The sequence below is a fragment of the Carcharhinus amblyrhynchos genome, chromosome 27, assembly GCF_965287045.1.
Source record: "Carcharhinus amblyrhynchos chromosome 27, sCarAmb.v2.hapA, whole genome shotgun sequence".
NCBI lineage: Eukaryota > Metazoa > Chordata > Chondrichthyes > Carcharhiniformes > Carcharhinidae > Carcharhinus > Carcharhinus amblyrhynchos.
Window position 1 is genome coordinate 39,736,807 of NC_137350.1, and position 23,078 is coordinate 39,759,884.

Below are 23,078 nucleotides of genomic sequence, written 5' to 3' on the forward strand. Positions count from 1 at the left end.
GAAATATTGGTTCAATACTTCTCCAATCTCCTCCGGTTCCACACACAACTTCCCCCTGCTGTCTGTAACTGGCCCTAATCTTGCCCTGACCAACCTTCTGTTCTTGACATACCTATAGAACGCCTTAGGATTCTCCTTAATCCTATCAGCCAAAGTCTTCTCATGTCCTCTTTTAGCCCTTCTCAACTCACTCTTCAACTCCCTCCTAGCCAATCTAAAGCTTTCTAGTGCACTATCTGAGCCCTCCAATCTCATCCGAACATAAGCCTCCTTTTTCTTTTTAACCATCGACTCAACTCTTTTAGTGCACCACGGTTCCCTAGATCTACCAAATCCACCATGCCTGACAGGGACATACCTATCAAGGACTCGCAGTAGCTGCTCCTTGAAAAAACTCCACATTTCAGACGTTCCCAGTCCCTGTAATCCCCTAATCCAATCCATGCTTCCTAATTCACTCCTGATAGCCTGATAACCTTCTTAACCTTATCAACCTAGGTGCCGACTTTCAGGGATCTATGCACACGTACACCAAGATCTCTCTGCTCGTCGACACTACCAAGAGTCCTTCCATTAACCCAATATTCTGTTCTCCTGTTACTCTTACCAAAGTGAATCACCTCACACTTCTCCACATTAATGCAGACTCCAAAATATAAATCAGAAATTTAAAGGTCATGTAACAAGGATAATGCAGTAATCATTGACTTTAATCTATATTTAGATTGAGTAAACCTAATTAGCACTAATGCTGTAGAGGATGAATTCCTGTAACATATACAAGGTGGTTTCCTCACTCAGAATTGGAGGAGCCACCTAGAGAACGGCTATTTTAGACTTTATCCAGTGAGGCAGGGCTAATTCATCAATTTGTAAAGGAGCATTTAGGGAAGAGTGACCATAAAATGTTAGAATTTTTATATAGTTTCAGTCTGAACTACATTTTCAAACAAAGGTCTTAAAGGAAACTAAAGGTATGAGGGACAAGTTGGCTGCAATTGGGAAACTACATGAAAAGGTATTACGGTCAACAGCTAACATTTTAAATGTATACAACAAATATACATTCCTTTTGAAGCAAAAAAACCAACAAGAAAGTGATTGAATTGTGGCTAACAAGTTTAAAAATTGTATTAGATCAAAGAGACCAAAAAAATTGCAAGCCTGACGATTGGGAATATTTTAGAGTTCGGTAAAGTAAGACCAAGAAACCATTAAAGGGAAAATAGAATATGTGGATAAATGAGAACGGAATTGAAAGATTCCAATAGAGTAAGCAAGGACATTACAGACAGGAGAATTTATAAAGTGAATTGGGTTTCGCTAATGAGTTAAAACCTCAACCATTATCATAAAGTCAACAAATCATTAGACTCTGATGGAAGGAAGAAGCATTGTTGGAGCAGCTGAAGATGTTGAGTCAAGGATACTCTCCCTTAAGGTAATCCTACAGTGATATCCTGGAACTAAAATGATTGATCTCCAACAACCACAATCATCTTCCTTTGTGCTAGATATGGCTCTATCTATATGAATTAAGGGCAGAGCCTGCTCTAGTACTTAATAAGATCATAACTGATCTGTTTATGTTTTGAATTTCACATTCCTATCACCACCCAATGCATTATTAATCAGGGTGTATCACTACTTCCACTACCCTCTGAGTGAAAACATTTTTCCTCAGATACTCTCTAAATCACTTACTCATCAGCCCAAACCTCTGGCATAGACACCTCTATCATGGGGAAAAGATTCTTGCGATCTACCATATCTATCCTTCTCAATTTTATATACCTCTATCAAATCCTCAGCCTCTGCTCCAGGGAAAACAAACTCTATCTATCCAGTCTCTCCTCATATATGAAACATTCCATTGCAGGTAACATCCTGGTGAATCTCTGCACCCTCTCCAGTGCAATCACGCCCTTTCAATACTGTGGCAACCAGAACTGCAGACAATAAACCAAAGTTGTACCAATACCTCTCTGCTCCTATATTCTATGCCCTAGCTAATAAAAGCAAGCATTCTGTACGCCTTCACCTTATCTCCCTATTCTACCACCTTCAGTAATCTAAGGACTTGTACACCAAGGTCTCTTTGTTCTTCAGTAATCCATAGGGATCTACCGTTCATAACATATACCCAACCCTTATTAGACCTCCCACCTCACATTTATCAAGACTAAATTCTATCTGCCATTGCTGTGCCCAACTTACCAGCTGATCAATATCAGTCTGTAGCCTCACTAGTGATTAGTGCCCTTCTCACTATCAACAATGCCACCAACTTACATGTCATTTGCGAATTTACTAATTATAAATTCACACCCAAGTTGTTTCTATAACATAAGAGTTCTAGCATTAATCCCTGTGGTACATTGCTGGTCACAGGTTTCCAATCTCAAAACCAGCCTTCCACCTTCACACTTTGCCTCCAAGTAACAAGCCATTTTGGATCTAATTCATTAACTTGGATCCCATGAGTTCTAATGTTTGGGACCAGCCTTCAGTGTGAGACCTTGTCAAAGGCCTTATTGGAAATCAGATGTAAACTACATCACCTGCACTATCCTTATCAGTATATTTAATTACCTTTTCAAAAAAAATGCAATTATTTGGATAGGATCTTCCCACCAACAAATCCATGCTGTCTATCCCTGATCAATGCTTGCCTTTCCAGGTGTTTATTAAGCTGGTCTCTGAAGAATGTTTCCAATAATTTCCCTGTCACTGACAGACTAACTAACCTGTAATGCCCTCCTTGAATAAAGGTACCAGACTAGAATCATAATACACCTGCAGTGCAGAAGGATGCTATTTGGCCCATCAATCCTGCTCTGACTTGCTGATGGAGCATCTTACTAGGCCCAACCCAAACCCATGCATTTACCATGGCTAATCCTCATGACCTACACATCTTGAGACTAAGGGGCAATTTAGCTTGGCCGATCCACATAACCTGCACATCTTTGGACTGGGTGGGGGGATGGGAGCACCCAGAAGAAACCCATGCAGACACTGGGTGAATGTGCAAAGTCAACAGAGATAGCCAAGGCCACAATTGAACCGAGGTCCTTGGTGCTGTGAAGCAGCAGTAATAATCACGATATCACCATGCTACCCCACTATTAGCTATCCTCCAGTCATCTGGCACTTCATCAAATAAACCTGGTGGACTTTAAGCTGGTGTTGTGAGACTTCTTACTGTGCCCACCCCAGTCCAATGTCGGCATCTCCACATCACCACCTGTGGCCAGCAAAGATTTAAATATCTTTCAGGGCCCCCACAATTTCCTTGCTTGCCTCCCATAGCAACCTGAGATACATCTCGTCAGGCCCTGGGGATTTATGCACCTTTATGTCTGCTAAAACATCTAGTACCTCCTTATTAATCTTAACATTCTCTATAAACTTCACCATTCCAACTGAAATATCCAACAACAATGTATTTCACCTTAATGAATACAGAAGAAAAATATTTTAAGACTTTGCTTGTGTCCTCTAGCTCCACACACATTGCCCCTTTGGTCCCTAAATGGGGCCCACTCTTTTCCTAGTCACCCTCCTGCTCTTAATATGTTCATAAAATTCTGTGGGGTTTTCCTTAATCTTATCTGCCAATGATTTTTTGTGGCCCCTTTTTGCCCTCCTAACTTTTTTTAAATGCCTCCCTATGCACTTTATACTCCTGAAGAGTCTTCCCCCAAGTTTAGTGCCCCTGTACCTACTATGTATTTCCTGTCTATCAAACCCTCTATCTCTGGGCATCCAGGGTTCCCTGGACATTGCCGCCCTTGCCATTCACTCTTAGAGGAACACATTGGCTCTGAACTCTCACCATTCTAAGAGACTCCCACTTTCTAGATGGAGATTTACCTGCATGTAGCTGCTCCCGGTCTACATTTGCCAGATCCTGAATAAAGATATGAAATCGTCCTTCCCCCAGTTCAGACACTTGATTTCTGGAATATCCTTATCCCTTTCCAGAATGACTTTGAAACTTACAGAATTTTGGACACTATTCCCAAAATGCTCGTGAACTGACATGGGTGGAATTTTACAGCCTCACTTGAGCGAGACTGAAAATTTCCACCCGAGGTCAACAGAGATTTCCATTGTTGGACCCTTACCCACTCTGATTCTGGGCAGGCGAGGTTGTTCTGTCTGGCCTTTATTCTATTTTCCTGCCTTCATTCTCTAGGATTAGGGAGGTCTAGGATTGGCAAAGTTGAAATCCTCTAACACTGGGGGAGCCTTTTCTGTCAGCCAATTAATGTTCTATCCATGCTGATATATCACTCCCTACATCATGAACTCCTATTTTGCATGATAAGCTTTTATCGGGCATCTTATCGAATGCCTTCTGGAAATTCAAGTACAGCAAATCTAAATGCTCGCCTTTATTAACAGCACATTACTCCTTCAAGGAACTCCAATAAAATGTGATTTTCCTTTCACAAATGCTGACACTTCCCAATTGCTGTAAGTTTTTCTAAGTGCCCAGCTAGAACCTCCTTAATGATTGATTCTAGCATCTTCAAATTGACAGATGTCAAGTTCACTGGCCTAAAGTGTTTTCTCTCTTGAAGAGAGGATTATATTTGCTACTTTTCAGTCTGGTGAAACGTTTTTAGAATCTAGTAAATTTTCACCCAACGCATTTATTACCTCATTAATCACCTGTTCAGAGACCCTAGGGTCAGTCCGTCGGGACCTGGAGACTTATCAGTCCACAGCTCCATCAGTTTGCTCGGTACTGCTTCCCTAGTGATTATAATTTCACCAAGTTCTTCTCTTCCTTCCACCTCCTGATTTACAGACATTATTGGAATGTTTTCTGTATCCTTCAATGAAGACAAAAATAAAATATTTATTCTATTTCCATTTTTAGAATATAAAATGTGGTTGCTGGAGTAGATAACTTCGTATCCAATTTAGACACAGTAAAATCACAAACAGTAAAAAGTATTATATTTTTGTTAAATGGAGTAGATTGAAATAAATTTTTGGACACAAAAGAGCTACCCTATTGTTTGAAGTGCCATTGGATGTACATCCATTGTAAACATAGGTCGGACCTTGGATTAATCAAAAAGATTCAGACCGGTAAGTCAATTCTGCTCACTGAACTTCTGCATATGAAGACAATTGGGAAAAAAGAGGAAGAATGGGAGTTGTAAATAACCTTGTGCGAAATTCTGTTGTAGTGGAATGAGTTAAGTGAGCTACAGTCCAGGAGCTGAGCTTCATTCAGCAGCCTGACTGAATGAAGATCCTGTAATCTGTCCTGTGTTTGAGATCCTTAGACATTGCCACAAAACTGTCAGCAATTTGGCGCAAATTGGTCAAGCCTCTGTCGCAAAGTTGAGCTAATCATCCCCAATAAAAGTGGAATTGTAGTAAAGATTTGTGCAGCATGTTATAGTGATGGATGTTGTCAGACTATTTCATTGCGACTCTTGACACTTGAATTATCTGACAGATGCCCAGCCAATACTAAATCCTGTTACTGCTGGTTCATGTCATTCTTACACTGAAAATTTAATTGTGCAGGGTTATCTTCTGCCAATTTTCTGATCGACAGCAACTGTTTGGATGGTTATGCACTAGGTATCTGAGGATTGCAAAACTATCTGTGCTGCTTTTGACTCTCACTGTCACAAGGAAAGCAGCAACCATTATTTCTGGCTGGCACATTGTGAGAAATCTTCCAGAATACAAACGCAGCAGTTACACCACAGAAGCAACTAAGCCTGTGTTGGTATTGCCGCTTTCGTGTGAAACAAAATTGGATCGAATTAAATGAATGGAGGATAACAAACAAACCCCACCCACCCCCTGCAAAAGAAACAAAACTTTAAATCAAAACAGGGTTCTGAGGAGAAATGATGCACCCCAGCCCTTGTGCTGCCCACTGACCTTGGAAAGCCCCCCAGGGGCAGTCTCTGATGGTATTTACCCCGCAGTGCTGACAGTTGTAATTATGTGTCGTCCCAAATCCTTTCCTCCTCTTTGTTTTCATTATTATTAGATCACCTCTTATTCACAATATAGATCCAGTCTCTTCAAAAGGTGTACAAAAGGTTCAGGGAACTCGGAGAGGTTAAGGATCTTGAGGAGTATAAGGACTGTAGAAAGGAGCTTAAAAGGGAAATTAGGAGAGCCAGAAGGGGTCATGAGAAGACCTTGGCGGGTAAGATTAAGGAGAATCCCAAGGCCTTTTATAAATATGTGAAAGGTAAAAGGATGAGAAGAGAAGGGATAGGACCTATAAAAGGTGAAGGGGGAAAGGTCTGTGTGGAACCAGAAGAAATGGCAGAGGTGCTTAATGAGTACTTTGCCTCAGTATTCACGGTGGAAGCTGATCTGGGAGATTTTGCCACGGATTTGCTGCAGATGGAAAAGATTGAGTTTGTGGATATTAAGGTGGAGGATGTATTAGAACTTTTGAATTCTATCAAGATTGATAAGTCGCCGGGACCAGATGGGATATACCCCAGGATACTGTGGGAGGCGAGGGAAGTGATTGCAGAGCCCCTGGCGATGATCTTTGCGTCATCAGTGGAGACGGGAGAGGTTCCGGAAGATTGGAGGATTGCGGATGTAGTCCCTATTTTCAAGAAAGGGAACAGAGATAGCCCGGGAAATTACCGACCGGTGAGTCTGACCTCAGTGGTTGGTAAGCTGATGGAAAGGCTTCTGAGGGACAAGATTTACGACCATTTGGAGAGGTTTGACATGATCAGGAATAGTCAGCATGGATTTGTCAAGGGCAGGTCGTGCCTTACGAGCCTTGTTGAGTTCTTCGATAATGTGACTGAACATATTGACGAAGGAAGTGCCGTGGACGTGGTGTACATGGACTTCAGCAAGGCGTTTGATAAGGTCCCCCATGCAAGACTTCTTGAGAAGGTGAGAGGGCATGGGATCCGAGGGCCTTTGGCCTTGTGGATCAAGAACTGGCTTGCCTGCAGAAGGCAGAGAGTGGTTGTGGATGGGTCTTTTTCTGAATGGAGGTCAGTCACCAGTGGAGTGCCCCAGGGATCTGTTGTAGGACCCTTGCTGTTTGTCATTTTCATAAATGACCTGGATGAGGAAGTGGAAGGATGGGTAAGTAAGTTCGCTGATGACACGAAGGTCGGTGGTGTTGTGGATGGTCTGGAAGGATGGCAAAAGTTGCAGCAGGACATAAATAGGATGCAGGACTGGGCGGAGAAGTGGCAGATGGACTTCAACGCGGATAAATGCGTAGTCGTCCATTTTGGCAGAACCAACGGGATGAAGGAGTACACTATCAAGGGCAGGAGTCTTGGTAGTGTTGAGGAGCAGAAGGATCTTGGGGTCCGGGTCCACAGGACTCTTAAATCGGCCTCGCAGGTGGAAGATGTGGTCAAGAAGGCGTATGGTGTACTGGCCTTCATAAATCGAGGGATTGAGTTTAGGAGTCGGGAGGTAATGCTGCAACTTTGTAAGACCCTTGTCAGGCCTCATTTGGAGTACTGTGTGCAGTTCTGGTCGCCTCACTATAGGAAAGACGTAGAAGCTATTGAAAGGGTACAGAGGAGATTTACAAGGATGTTGCCTGGACTGGGAGGCATGCCTTATGAAGTTAGGTTGAGGGAACTGGGTCTCTTTTCCCTGGAGAGACGTAGGTTGAGAGGCGACCTGATAGAGGTTTATAAAATGTTGAGAGGAATAGATAGGGTGGATTCTCAGAGGCTATTTCCCCGGGTTGAAATGGTCGCTACGAGAGGACACAGGTTTAAGATGCGGGGAGGAAAGTACAGAAGTGATGTTAGGGGTAAGTTTTTCACTCAGAGGGTGGTGAGTGAATGGAATCGGCTGCCGTCAGTGGTGGTGGAGGCGAACTCGCTGGGGTCTTTTAAAAGACTTCTGGATGAGTATATGGGATTTTATGGGATTGGGGGTTATAGATAGGAGTTGATGTGATCGGCGCAACTCGTGGGCCGAAGGGCCTGTTTGTGCTGTAGTGTTCTATGTTCTATATGTTCTTCAGCTTCTTTTCAGAGGACAGTTCCCCTCACCTCAGGAATCAATCTATTAGAGTTTTGTTGCATTCTTTCCAAGGGTATATATTCTTCCTTAGGTAAGGATTGTGAAACTGTACACAGTTTGATCATTATTCAATCTTAGCTTGGATGTTTGAATTGAATTTTACTGCATCAACCCCTTGGGTGTTTTCCTGATGACCCAGAACAATAACCCGAGAATTGCCACTTCCAAATAGTTGTCTAATCAATAACCTTGTCCAGAGCTGAAGCTATTGATTCTTTCTATTGCTCCTATCAATTAATTTATTGTACATTAAAGATTGGATTAGTATTAATTAGTCAGCGTACTTACCAAGGCAGGAGTCTTTTTAGATGCCAATATTACAAAGATCATCACATTAAAAATGTCAGAGTTTGAATACTATTTATAATTCAGTTTTAAATAATTAAAATGTCTCCTTGTACATTCATCATAAAGTTAACTAGAAGTTACCATTAACCAGAAAATGAACTGGATGAGCCATATAAATACTGTGACTACAACAGTAGGTCAAGGGCAGGGAATCCTGCTCACCTCCTGACTCCCCAGTGCCTCTCCACCATGTACAAGGCACATGTCAGGAATGTGATGGAATACTCACTACTTGCCTGGATGAGTGCAGCTCCAGCAACACTCAGGAAGCTCAACATCCCAGACAAAGCAGCCCACTTGATCGACACTCATTCACCACCTGAAACATTCACTCCCTCCACCACTGATGAACAGTGACAGGAGTGTGTACCATCTACCAGATGTACTTCAGCAAGGCTTCTTCAACAACACCTTTCAAACATGTGGATGCATGGGAATATTGCCACTTGCAAGTCCCCTTCCAAAGTCGCACACCATCCTGATTTGCAAATATATCGACCATTCCTTCACTGTCACTAGAACTCCCTCCCTAATGGCACTGTGGGTGTATCTACAGCACATACATTGCAGAGGTTCAAGAATGCAGATGATTACCGCCTTCTCAAGGGCAAATTAGGGATGGGCAATAAATGCTGGTCTAGCTGGTGACACTCACATCCTGTGAACAAATGAATAAAAACAAGCACAAAAGGGATTGGAATTTATGATCAGTTAGACTACAATTCTGAGGGGCTGTGGTGAACTCACATCCACAAGTTACATACAGTATATCTGTGGAGTATATCTGATGGTCATTGTGAAATCACCCAAGAATTTGATAAATTTTTGTGGAAGATGTTGAGAGGATTCTTTCCCTGGCAGGACTGACTTTCTAAAACAGTCTCAGAACAAGGAATTAGCCATTCAGGGCTGAGATAAGGAAAACTTTTTTCACTCGAAAGTGTTGTGATTCTTTGGAATTTTCTACCCCAGAAAGCTGTGGATGCTGAATCACTGAGTATATCCTTGGATTTTTGTTTCCCAAGGGAAGTAAAAGATTTAGGGATAGTGTGGGGTAGTAGACGACGTGGACTGATCTACAGAATGATCATCTGAATTAGCATAGCAGAGTCAAATTGCTCACTCCTGCAATTGTTGCTGTTTCTGAACCACCTTCAGTCCCACAATATAGAATACCAAAGCCTTGTAATTCATTACAATGGTGTGTTACCCAATTGGCTGAGGGATGTGAATCTTTGGAGTTCGTTATCCCAGGCAGTTGTTGATAAAAGCAGCCAGCATAATTAAGGACCCCGGACATTCTCCCTTCCATCTTCTTCTGTCGGGAAAAGGATACAAAAGTCTGAGGTCACGTACCAGCCGACTCAAGAACAGCTTCTTCGCTGCTGCTATCAGACTTTTGAATGGACCTACCTTGCATTGAGTTGATCTTTCTCTACACCCTAGCTATGACTGTAACATTACATTCTGCACTCTCTCATTTCCTTCTCAATGAATGGTATGCTTTGTCTATATAAGCGCGCAAGAAACAATACTTTTCACTGTAAATACATGCGACAATAATAAATCAAATCAAGTTCAGCCCATTGAGTCTACATTGACTCTGGCAGGATATCTTAGCCAAGTCCTCTTCCCCTCCCTGTCCCATAGTTAACCCATCTAACAGCACATGGTCAGCTGTGGGTTTTATTGAATGGGGCTGCAATTGGATGGGGAAGGGTTAAGTGCACAGAAATGGATGACATAACAGGGGCGGGGGAACCCGATAGCGTAATGCGCATGTTTTGATGACGTAACTAAAGCTTTCACGAGGCCTTTACGCACGTGATGACGTAACTGCGCAGGTTGCGATGACCGTTGGGGCAGCCATGGCGGCGGCGCCCGCGGGCCCGGAGCAGGCGGAGGGCGGCGATGCCGAGGCCGATGTGTTCGACTCCAAGAGCCACTGCTTGGAACTGTCCCGCCGACAGAACGAACAGAGGAAGCGAGGTCTATTCTGCGACCTGACGCTGTCGGTGGGAGGCCGCGAGTTCCGCGCCCACCGCTCGGTGCTGGCCGCCGCTACCGAGTACTTCGAGCCGCTGCTCGGCGGCAACTTCGAGGAGTCGCGCTCGGAGCGAGTAGAGATGCGCAAGTGGAGTACGGAGCCCGGGCCTGAGCCCGACACGGTGGAGGCCGTTCTCCAGTACATGTACACCGGCAGCATCCAGGTCTGCACCGGCACCGTGCATGAGGTGCTGGAACTGGCCGACAGGTGAGGCAGTACCCGCTGTGATTGGCCAGGGCCACTTGGGGGGGGCGGGTTGTGAGTGGCCAGGGTCACTTTGGGGGGGGGGGCTGTGATTGGCCAGGGTCACTAGGGGGGGTGGGTGGGTGGGGGGGGGGGCTGTGATTGGCCAGGGTCACTGGGGGGGGGGGGCTGTGATTGGCCAGGGCCACTGGGGGGGGGGGGGGGGCTGTGATTGGCCAGGGCCACTGAGGGGGGGGGGGGGGCTGTGATTGGCCAGGGCCACTGCGGGGGGGGGGGGGGGGGGGGTGGCTGTGATTGGCCAGGGCCACTGGGGGGGGCTGTGATTGGCCAGGGCCACTGAGGGGGGGGGGGGCTGTGATTGGCCAGGGCCACTGAGGGGGGGGGGGCTGTGATTGGCCAGGGCCACTGAGGGGGGGGGGGGGGGGCTGTGATTGGCCAGGGCCACGGGGGGGGGGGGGGGGGGGGGGCTGTGATTGGCCAGGGCCACGGGGGGGGGGGGGGGGGGCTGTGATTGGCCAGGGCCACGGGGGGGGGGGGGGGGGGGGCTGTGATTGGCCAGGGCCACGGGGGGGGGGGGGGGGGGGGGGCTGTGATTGGCCAGGGCCACGGGGGGGGGGGGGGGGGGGGGGGCTGTGATTGGCCAGGGCCACGGGGGGGGGGGGGGGGGGGCTGTGATTGGCCAGGGCCACGGGGGGGGGGGGGGGGGGGGCTGTGATTGGCCAGGGCCACGGGGGGGGGGGGGGGTGGTGCTGGGTTGTGTTTGGCCAGGGGGATGGGGGCCTGACTGCGGCTCCTGAGGATGGGCTTCTGGCTGTGATTGGCCAGAAACACTTGGGCCCCTGGCTGTGATTTAGGGCAATGTAGTGATTCTGGCATTGGACTGGGGTAAACACAGTAAGGCATATAAAGGCATATATGCCTTTCTCTGAGCAGACAAACTGATTGGACTTGAACCTGGTGCTATGAGACTTCTTCCTGTGATTTAGGGCCGCAGGGAAAAGCCTGTGAACTATAGGCTGGTGACCACGGCGCCAGTGTCTGTGGGAGTTTGCGCATTCTCCCCATGCTTGTGTGGGTTTTCTCTGGGTGCTCCAGTTTCCTCCCACACCCCAAAGATGTGCTATTAGGCTGATTGGAGGTAATAAATTGTCCCTAAATTAGTTTCCCTCAATGTGGAATGCCATAAGCATAGATAAGGGTCATGGGTGAAGGGGGGACTGGTAATGTTAAAATGGCAGCATGGGCTCATTGGGCTGAAGGGCCTGTTTTCCGGGCTGTTTTTGTTCTTTTATCTGTGGTGGGTAAGTTGTTAGAAGGTATTCTGAGAGACAAGGACTGATTAGGGACAGGCTTTATGAGTGGAAAATCATGTCTCATGAATTTGATGCAGTTTTTTGAAGGGGTGTCCAAGAAGGTCGATGAGGGCAGTGCAGTCAGTGTGGTTTACGTGGACTTTAGCAAGGCCTTTGACAAGGTACCACATGGTAGGTTGTTGAATAAGATTAAATCTTATGGGATCCAGGGTGAGGTAGCCAACTGAATACTAAACTGGCATAACGACAGAATGATGTGGGTATGCCGGTGTTGGACTGGCGTAAACACAGTAAAAAGTCTGACAACACCAGGTTTTAGTCCAACCTATTTATTTGATAATAGACTCACAAGCTTTCGGGGTTAGCCCCTTCGTCAGGTGAATGGAGAGTTCTGGCCTCAGACAGAGCATATAAAGCACAGACAGTTTAGAGATTACTGATTAGAATGTGAATCCTTACACCTAACCTGCTGTTCAAGACCTGAAGTGGCTGATAATGTGAGTGGAAGGAGCACTGATCACAGTTTAAAGAGATGTGTATTGTCTCCAGACAGTACAGTAAGTGAGGTTTTGCAAACCCAGGCAAGTCACGGGGGTTACAGATAGTGCGACATGAACCCAAGATCCCTGTTGAAACCGTCCTCATCTGTGCAGAACTTGGCTATCAGCTGTACTGTCTGGAGACAATACACATCTCTTTAAACTGTGATCAGTGCTCCTTCCACTCACATTGTCAGCCACTTCAGGTCTTGAACAGCAGGTTAGGTGTAAGGATTCGCATTCTAATCAGTAATCTCTAAACTGTCTGTGCTTTATATGCTCTGTCTGAGGCCAGAACTCTCCATTCACCTGACGAAGGGGCTAACCCCGAAAGCTTGTGAGTCTATTATCAAATAAATAGGTTGGACTAAAACCTGATGTTGTCAGACTTTTTACTGTGATAACGACAGAAGACAGAGGTTGTTTTTCAAACTGGAGGCCTGTGACCAGCGGTGTGCCTCAGGGATTGGTGATAAGTCCACTGTTATTTATCATTTATAGTAATGATTTTGATGAGAATTTAGTAAGCATTGGTGGCATAGTGGACAGTGAAGGTCATCGAAGATTGCAATGGGATCTTGATCAATTGGGCCTGTGGGCTGATGAATGGCAGATGGAGTTTAGTTTGGATAAATGCAAGGTGGTACATTTTGGTAGATCAAACCAGGGCAGGACTTGCTCGGTTAATGATAGAGCTTTGGGGAGAGTTATTGAACAAAGAGATATGAAGATACAGGTTCATAGCTTCATGAAAGTGGAGTCACAGGTGGACAGAATAAAAGCAAATTACTGCAGGTGCTGGAATCTGAAACCAAAAGAGAAAATGCTGGAAAATCTCAGCAGGTCTGGCAGCAACTGTAAGGAGAGAAAAGAGCTGATGTTTTTGAGTCCAGACGATCCTTTGTCAAAGCTTGGACAGGTTGGTGAAGAAGGCATTTGGCACGCTTGGTTTCATTGATCAGAACGTTAAATACAGGAGCTTGGATGTTTTGCTGAAGTTATACAAGATTTTGGTAAGGTCACACTTGGAATACTGTGGACCGTCCTGATCATTCTATTGTAGAAAGGATATTATTAAACTAGAAAGAATGCAGAAACAATTTACTAGGATGCTATCGGGATTTGATGGTTTGAGTTATAAAGAGAGGCTGAATAAACTGGGACTTTTTTTCCCTAGAGTGTAGGAAGCTGAGGGGTGATCTTATAGAGGTCTATAAAATAATGAGGGACATAGACAAGGTAGATAGTGAACATCTTTTTCCAAAGGTAGCAGAGTCTAGAGGGCACAGATTTAAGGTGAAAGGGGAGAGATACAAAAGGGTCTACATGGACAATTTTTTCAGAGGGTGGTGAGTGTCTGGATTGAGCTGCCAGAGGCAGTAAGAGAGGCGGGTACAAATTTGTCTTTTATAAAGCATTTAGGCAATTACATGGGTAAAATTGGTATTGAGGATATGGGCCAAACACAGGCAATTGGGACTAGCTTAATGGTAAAAACTGGGTGACATGGACAAGTTGGACCAAAGGGTCTGATTCCATGCTGTAAACCTCTATGATTGAAAGGGGGACCTATAGCTATTGGAATGGCGTGATGTGGAGATGTGTGTGCTTCTATATGCCCTTCTCTGATCAGAACCTTCCACACACCTGACGAAGGAACAGTGTTTCCAAAAGCTTGTGGGTTTACTATCAAATAAACTGGTTTGACTTTAACCTGGTCTTGTGAGACTTTTTATTGCTATTGGGATGGCACAATGGTTAGCACTGCTGCCTTATAATGCTGGAGACCTGGGTTCAATTCTGACCTTGGGTCACTGTCTGTGTAGAATTTGCACGTTCTCCCTGTTTCTGCATGGGTTTTCTCTGGCTGCTCCAGTTTCCTTCCACAGTCCGAAAGATGTGCTGGTTAGATGGATTGGTCATGCTAAATTGCCCCTTAGTATCAAGGGGACTAGCAGGGTCAGTATGTGAGGATAGGGCCTGAGTGGGATTATTGTCAATGCACTCTTGATGGATGGAATGGCTTCCTCCTGCATTATAGGGATTTTATGATTGCTATCAGAGGAGAGGGGGCCATTTGACAATGGGATGTTGGGCACATGCCTCCTTTGGTAGTGGGGCTTGAGTGATGCAATTGGCCAGGGCAGGGTAGTGTGGATCAGGGCTCTAAGGGTGTGGACATGATCATCGTTTATCGTAAGGAAGGAACAAGTTTGTCTGTCTATTCCCTCAACATTCTAAAATATGCCGCATCCAGTTAATCAACTTTTGAGATGTAATCACTGATGTTATGTACCGAATGCAGTGCAATCAGAGTACATGGGAGCTCTTTGATCATTGAGCGTTCAGAAGTGGGGGGGAGTGCAGTTGTTTTAATCTTTGCCATTGAACATGGTGGCACTCTGTTGAGTACTTTCTTAAAACCCATATAGATAACACCCATTGCTTTTCCTTAATCAGCCTTAGATTAATCAAGCAAGAAATACTTTTTACAAACAGTGACCTAACTCTGCAGTAAGCAATTGAAAATAAGAGCAACAGTTAGTGGGATGAGTAGAGCTGGGCGTCATCAGGATGTATATGAAAGATGACTCCATTCTTTAGGTAGAATTGCCAAGGAGTAGCATGTAGAGGACCAAGGATGGACACTCATGCCCATGTGGGTGCGGATGAAAAAAGATGCTGCTTCGGAGAGTTGATACAGATTCACTGGGTTGAATGGCCTCCTTCTGCACTGTAGGGATTCAGTAGTTTTAAGTCTGTCATGAACGACAGTGACAAAGTCAGCACATGAGCAGGTTGTAATCGTGTGGGATTTTTGTACTGTGACTGTAAGCCTGATGTGCATTTTATGATGCCCGTATAACTAATGCAGAATTATTTCTGGTGAAAGTGGTTCCGAGGTGTGAACCTGATAAATCCTTTTTTCCATATTTGAGAACAACAGATAAGTGTAGATCGCTGTGATGCTGCAAAAGGATCTGTTTCGGCCAGATGTTGCTGACTGAAAGAGAATCACTGCATGCTCACTGTCAGAATTAAACAGCAGCTTCCCTGTGGCAGCTGAGCAGTTTGTGGCATTAGGCAGCTAGCACTCTCACCACTCCCGGTTCAAAGGCCTCCTGTTTTCTTTGCACAAATTTATTTTGATGCTATTGTCCTCCTCTCTGGAAGCATGAATAAAACAGCTTTGGTTGATGATCTCTAACTCCTATTTCATGCAACATGAAATTTATAGTAGCTTTAGTTTCTAAACAGGTTAAGCATGTGGCACATTTATTTTCAATGTACTGTCTGTCAGTAGCATTTGCAACATTTTCCAAAACTGCCATTTCCTTGTTCCAGGTTCCTCTTGCTTCAACTGAAGGAATTCTGTGGAGAGTTTTTGAAGAAAAAGCTAAACCTCACCAACTGTGTGGCAGTTCACAGTCTGGCCCACATGTACTCACTAGACCAGCTGGCATTGAAAGCTGCAGACATGATCCGCAGGGATTTCTCCAAGGTGGTGCAGGATGATGAGTTCTACACATTGCCTTTCCATCTGGTGAGGGACTGGCTGTCAGACTCTGAAATCACAGTAGACTCTGAGGAAGTTCTTTTTGAGGCTGTGGTGAAGTGGGTGCAGCGGAACCCAGAGGAGAGAGAGAAGCACTTTGAGGAGTTGTTCCAGTTGCTGCGGTTGCCTCAGATGAAGCCCACATACTTAACCCGGATCATCAAGTCTGAGCGGTTAGTGGCTGATAATACCAACTGCCTCAGGCTGGTCTCAGAAGCAGTGGAAGGTCATGCACTGCGGTCGGAGAATCTTCAACCTCCCAATCTGGAGCACTGGGCGTCCCATGTTGTGTCGTTCCAACCTCGCTTTGGGCAGAATATGGACATTATCATGGTGGTGGGTGGTGTGTCAGAGGGCGGTGATTATCTGAGTGAATGTGTAGGATACTTCATTGATGAAGATCGATGGGTAAATCTCCCCCACATTCACAATCACCTTGACGGCCATGCTATGGCCATTACAGATTCTCATGTATATGTGGCTGGCTCCATGGAGCCTGGATTTGCAAAGACGGTGGAGAGGTACAGCCCAAACAGAAACAGCTGGGAACAGGTTAATAACCTCATCACAAGGAAACATTCCTTTGGCTTGTCGGCAGTTAAGCAGAACTTGTACAGTATCGGGGGGCATGGGAATTTTAGCCCAGGGTTCAAAGATGTTGACGTTTATGAACCTGAACAGGACAGGTGGCACCATCTGGAGTCAGCTCCCAAAATATTGCGGGATGTTAAAGCCATCAGTGTGGAAGATCGTTTTGTATACGTCACTGCTCGCACCCCCGTGGATACTGATAACGAGGATGGGCTGGAGACTATAAATGCGAAGTATGATACTGATACGAGGCAGTGGCAGGACGTGGAATCTCTGCCGCTCCTTGATAACTACTGCGCTTTCCAAATGGCCATTGCAACCACAAACTTTTACCACACAGCTTCTTGCTGCCCCAAGTGTTACCCTGTGACAGATGGTGAAGCAAAACAGAAAATCTCTAGCATGACAGCTGATGAAATCCTGGAAAGCTTACCACCGGAAGTGCTGAGTATTGAGGGTGCGGCCATTTGCTACTTCCGCGATGATGTCTTCATAATCGGTGGCTGGAAGAACAGTGATGACATGGACAAGCAGTACCGGAAGGAGGCATACCGCTATTGCTCAGAGAGAAAGCGTTGGATGCTGCTGCCTCCCATGCCCCAGCCACGATGCCGAGCAACTGCTTGCCACGTGAGGATACCTTACAGATACCTGTATGGAGTCCAGAGGTACCCAATGCCACAGAACCTGGCCAGGCAGCGGGAAAGGCTACAGCAGATGCAGCAATTGCATCGACGATCTCTAAGCCTCAGGCGGCAACTGCAACCTCAAGTTGAATGTTAACCAGGAGCACTTCTGGGGTTTGGGAGTTTGGTGAAAACCCATCTCCAAAAGTTCCAATACAAATCTGGCTCTTCGCAGCTTAATATAATTTGGAGGTCAGTGCTATCTGGAATTCCTGCCCCTCCAAAAACAAATTGCTGTGACAATACAGATTATATAGGCAGCTGAATGTAGCAGCAGTGTGTTGGGGGAGAACTTTCATACTCAACTGTTCTAGAATAGAGGTAAGGGTCAGTGTTGTACCCAAATGGACCCAGATATCAAACAAGACTTGAATGTCATATGTTTTTCTGACAAGTGTTTGCTCTCTGGGGTTGTACCTTACAACAAGGTAAATATTCCTGAAGCTATGGGATTAAATCACTTTAGGATGGTTCACTACATTCAGTCACTTGCGTGTCTTTTTCCAAATTAGCTTCTTCCCTTGCCACACTCCATCTCCAACCATGCCGATGTGTGCCATGTTTTTTTAAAAAATGTCTTACCTTGGTGTTATTCATGTAGCATTTTCTTTTTTTATTAACTACTTCATCCGTCGTAAGACCCAAGTTTTACCTCCTCCATAAAACCCATGTTTATTTAAATATGTAAAATTTCTAGTTTTCTGAACATGAGGCAGCAGAGAGAGCCTATTCTGTTCTGTTGAGCCGTAGTAATTTTTCTTAGGATGTCACTCAGTTATGTGAACATGGCCACTGCTACTTGCTCCATTATATGTCATGGCAGTGCAACTTTCCTGTATCTGCTCTGATCAAAAACAATGGTGGTAGTACACCAGACAGCCAGTCTGATGGATTCCATTCTCCTTGGTGCCTGAGAACACGTGCAACCAAGTCTTAGCGTGATAATTTATTGAGAGTATGGTAAGGGTAAGTTCGTTGGAGTTGAACATTATAAAAGTAGCACAATTGACGTGGAGACCAAGATAATTTACTCTGGAGTTTCCAGTTGTGACCCACACATCAGATTGGGCTCAGTTAACAGTTGGAAAACTAATTACTAACCAGAATAGGATTCCCTAAGCACTTTGGTTATTGTAGAAAGCACTTTAAACTGATGCTTGTTGACTTGAATAGAGCACACAGTGAACAGTATTGCTATTAAACCACACTACAATTAAACTTACTGGTTTCCATTTTAAGTTTGTTCCTTTAAAGTACTTGTGTCATGATTAGCTTTCTAGTTTTGACCAAACTATAGGTCAGTGAATACTGATTCATTGGTCCAGTAACCTGGTATCTGATATGAATTGGGTATTGATTTGTTTAAATTCATTTTGGGGATTTGTGGGTGTCACTGGCTAGACCAGCATTTATTGCCCATCCCTAGGTACCCGGCGGTGGTGAGCTGCTTTGAACCACGGCAATTCCTGAGGTTTAGGTACACTTCTAGTGCTATTAGGGAACAAATCCCAGGATTTTGAACTAGTGATGGTGAAGGAATAGCCGATATGTTTCCAAGTCAGGAGTGACTTGGAGGAGAGCATCTCTTGGGCTGCTCTTGTCCTTCTAGATGGGTTTGGAAGGTTACATCTTATTTTTGGCTTTCAATTTGGACTGTGCAGGGAAGAGCTTAACATCCTACTAAAGGGTTTGATAGAATTATAGTTCAACGTTTTAGGGTTGGCCAGGATAACTGATGGAGTGATTGCTCTGAATGATTATTTGCTGACCCATGCCATCTTTTCTTTTTCTCTCCCTTATTTCCTGCTCTTGCTCAGAGCTGGGAATTATGCTGAGTTTTGCTTGGATTCAGCAGCATTTGTCTGTTGCATGTAGATTTCATTGATTGCTTCATCCTGTTCAAATTGATTGAGACTCTCAACTGTGAGGTTTGATTAAGAGTTTTCGATGTTCCTTACAATGGACAAGGAGAAACTACCCCACCAAGTCCTTTGTGTAACTATTTAAGTCTTTTATTCCTGCAGTTAAAAACCTAGAAAACATTACAATGTAAGAGTGTTAAATAGTTCTGTCATACAATCAACTATGTTTCCAAGGTATAGTGAGTATAGCTTTTAGTTGCAGTGTCTCCTGTGGTGCTGTCACTTTCTGCTGTGCTGTGTATATATGTTGCACTGTGTGTATATATGTATCCTGACATGTAAGACCATTGGGTTCTGAGGTGTATTTTCCCTGTATAGATACATATATTTCCAAGCCTGTTACCCTCAAAAAGAGGGAGAGGCGTAAATTTAAACTGGTCAACCTTCTGTATCAGAAGTCACTTTGTTTGAAGTAGTATAAGTGGTTCAAGTAGAAGATTGAATGTGTGTTTTGTAAATGTATTTGTAAGATGACTTTGCAAAATGGCTTTATCATACCGGTGAGGGAAGAGGGGGTATGGTCATGCCTTTGTTTTGTGACTATGGGCAGCTTGTCTGACAGGGCTGTGGTATTTTCTGGGGAGAATGTCCTGCAAGTCACACAATGTCTGCACAATTCCCTTTTCTCCTAAATGAAACTTCTATAAACTCACTTTAATATATAATTTGTGATGTCCCAATGTTTATTCATCGCAACTGGTTTCCAAAACTGGAGATTTTTTTGTGCTGTACCATTTGCCATTTTTATCATGATGCTCGGGAATGTAACACTAAATCCCAAAGAAGGATTAATACCAAGGAAGCAGGTTTCACACTGCTGGTATTTTCCTTTCTGTTTAAATTTTAAATGATCAAGAACCATAAGTATTTATAGTTACTAGGCTTGTTTAGTATGTGTTCTGTCTGGAGTGGGATTGTATTTTAAGTGTTGTGTTTCTGATACTAATAGACTGAACTAATCTCATCATCCCTTCACTACCAGTGGCCTACCTGGAACCTCAGAATGCTCTCTACTGACAAGCCAGTTTGGAAGGAGAGGTTCTGTAATTGTATTGCTGAGGTGTTCTCTCCATTACACTTCACTGAAGTCATTGTGAGCTTCATGGCTATTGAGTGCACAGTTTCCTTATCAGTCCTCATGCTCACCTCGGATGATCCTGGACTGGGATTTCTTCCTCCTCGTGCCAAATTATATTTATACTATCAGATATGACACAACCATCCAGAGGTAAGTAATGCTGGTGATACAATTGAGGGTGTGTTATTTAGAGGGTTCCATTCACTGGGATGTGGCTTGTTGAGTGGTGAATTTCTGTCTTGGGAAAACCATGCACAGGCATGGTCTGCACAAGTAATCTGACTCAGTCTGACTTATGCTGTTCAAAGGTAAGACACTGGGCCAGAGGAGAAAGTTTTCAGCTACATTCGCCCAACCTCAAATGATCTGGTGTCTTTATGTACTGAAATACTCTGTGCTAATGAGGCATTTTATTTTTAGATTCAGCACATGCAGTGTCACAAGCAGTGGTAAGTGATACATCAGCATGGTTTAACAGGAGAGGTGTTCTGCCTGTTTAGCATGGAGCACTAAAACAATGAGAAATGTTTTGCTGCACCTCGCTTTATATTCCATAAAGTTCAAGCTGCAGTAAGAATGTAGTTTCTTCAAGTTTAACGTCCAGCATGAAACCTTGCCTGCAAACAGTCCAGTTCGGTGGCCCCTTATTGTGATGTAGATTTGAAAGAAGGTATTGTTTTGTGTGTCTTACTGCACCTCGGAAATATCTTGAAGTATTTCATGTTCATTTTTGGAGTGAATTTTAACTGTTCTGTTGGAAAAAGATAGCTGTCATGAAGTGTACAGCAAGATCTCAGTAGCAGTTAATTGGCGATCAATGATAGACTGCCATTGATTTCAGCATTTTTCAGTTGTGTTAGAAAATTTGGGTAGCTGTAGAAGCATCACCTTATTAGGAGTGAAGGTCATTTAAATTGTTTTTAATTACCTGTATGTGACGCAAATCCTGATGCTCTATTATGTCCTTGATGTTGGCAGCTCTGCCTTAGAGTATCTCTAGTCAGCTGGTGGCACCACATTGTGCACACTCTGGACATTTTATATATCCCTGTGACCTTGTGTTCATGCAACACAGGAGTTGAGTGGAATCTCCTACACTAAGTGATGAGATGTACAGATGAGATGGATTGGACCAGTGAGAATATCAGTGAGGATGTCTTTTTTTTTAATTCATTCCTGGGACATGGGCATCACTGGCTGGCCAGCATTTATTGCCCATCCCTCGTTGCCCTGGTTCAGAGAGCTCTTGAGAGTCAACCACATTGCTGTGGGTCTGGTATCACATGTAGACAAGACTGGGTAAGGACGGCAGATTTCCTTCCCTAAAGGACATTAGTGAACCAGATGGATTTTTCCAACAATCGACAATGGTTTCGTGGTCATCAGTAGATTCTTATTTCCAGATAATTCTAAATAATTTGTTTCTATTAACATCTACACATTATCATTGGCATGTTGGATATTTTAACATTTGATTTCTCTCTTCATTCACTCTTCATAGAGTATTCTCTGGACAATGCTTTTAAATGTATTAATAAATAAAGCTCAATGTGGACACGCATGCTGCTGACATTTCCCACTCTGCTGTTCTGACGTGTAGAATTAGCAGAGTGAAATCTGCATCAATACTTGGTTCAAAAGATTAACCATTTTTGTTTAGAGGTTTGGAGTGGTTGGGGGGTTAGTGTGATGGCTCCCCATTGTTTGGCTGCCACATTTTAAAATTGGACCAATTTCTTTCATTAGTTTACTGATTTCCTGTTTCCTTCACTGATTTGTACATTTTTATTTGTTAAATATTCTTACTTAACCCTTTCTTGGTTATCTTACCCTCATTGTTTCTCTGAAACATGCTGAGGAATCATGTTAAGATGCACATCCTTTCAAACAACACAGATTTCACAGTTCATGTGTGTCTGTGAAAGAACTGTCCAGGGTTTCATCTCCCTCGGCCTAAGGAGGTGGAGCATCTTGCTACTATGCAGTGAGAGAGGGGAGTGAGATAAGGAATGTGTTTGACTTCTGATGTAGGCTCTGCTTTAATCTCTCAGCAGTGTGTACTGTCTTGTATTCAAGCATGAGGTCCATTCCAGTTTGTCTCCATCAATGTTGGGTGTTCCTGTTGCTTTTTTTAAAAAAAAAAGCTTTGCCTCAGCGGATTTTCTCCCAACTCAAATTCGTTTGTGCAGCTGGCTGGACTCAGTGTGATTGTGACTTGTGTTGAATTAAAGGGGATAGTGGAAGGAGTATTTTTCAAATAGAGGAGTATTTGCTTTCTGCCTGACACCATTTGGAATATTTGCTCGCAAGATTGCCCAGACTTTACAAATTAATTCTAATGAGCACATGCATGTTTATTGTGTGTTCCGCAATGTGATAGTCATCCACTCTCATGTTTTTTTATATTATGTTGTAGCTTGTCAATAAAGGAAGAGTTTAAGTTTACCATGAATTGTGTGTGTTTGCTTTCTATAGGGGAGCTGGGGATAGTGGAGTGCACAGTTGATACAATAACTAAATCTCAACTGCCTGATTTGCTATTGGGCAGCCCATTGTTAGTACAAATTCAACTTCTAGACTGCAAAAAAAATTTTAATTCTTTATAAGTTCACCTCGATTGAAAATCATAAGAAACAGGAGCAAGATGTAATTGTGCCTTTTCATCAGTCAGTAAGGTCACACTAGCCTAATTGTGACCTTGAGTTCATGTTCCTGTCT

The 23,078-nt window shown here is 44.1% G+C and overlaps 1 protein-coding gene across 2 annotated transcripts; it reads left to right on the forward strand.

Annotated features, from left to right (window-relative positions):
• Positions 1–10,274: 10,274 nt before the first annotated feature.
• Positions 10,275–22,805, forward strand: klhl11 (kelch-like family member 11). 2 transcript variants are annotated; one of them, XR_013889547.1, is made up of 3 exons: positions 10,275–10,678; positions 15,873–17,552; positions 20,265–22,805. XR_013889547.1 is itself a non-coding variant. In XM_080213489.1 (2 exons), exons 1-2 carry the CDS (start codon positions 10,275–10,277, stop codon positions 17,455–17,457), a joined length of 1,989 nt encoding a protein of 662 aa, XP_080069615.1. In that variant the 3' UTR covers positions 17,458–22,805. The 2 variants fall into 2 exon arrangements, 1 of the variants encoding a protein (XP_080069615.1); XM_080213489.1 differs by having other exon boundaries at positions 15,873–22,805.
• The last annotated feature ends 273 nt before the right edge of the window (positions 22,806–23,078 follow it).

Coding starts and splice junctions, on each gene's coding strand:
- klhl11 (XM_080213489.1), top strand. CDS start 10,275: ATGACCGTTGGGGCAGCCATGGCGGCGGCGCCCGCGGGCCCGGAGCAG. Junction 10,679..15,872: donor GTGCTGGAACTGGCCGACAG/GTGAGGCAGTAC, acceptor TCCTTGTTCCAG/GTTCCTCTTGCTTCAACTGA.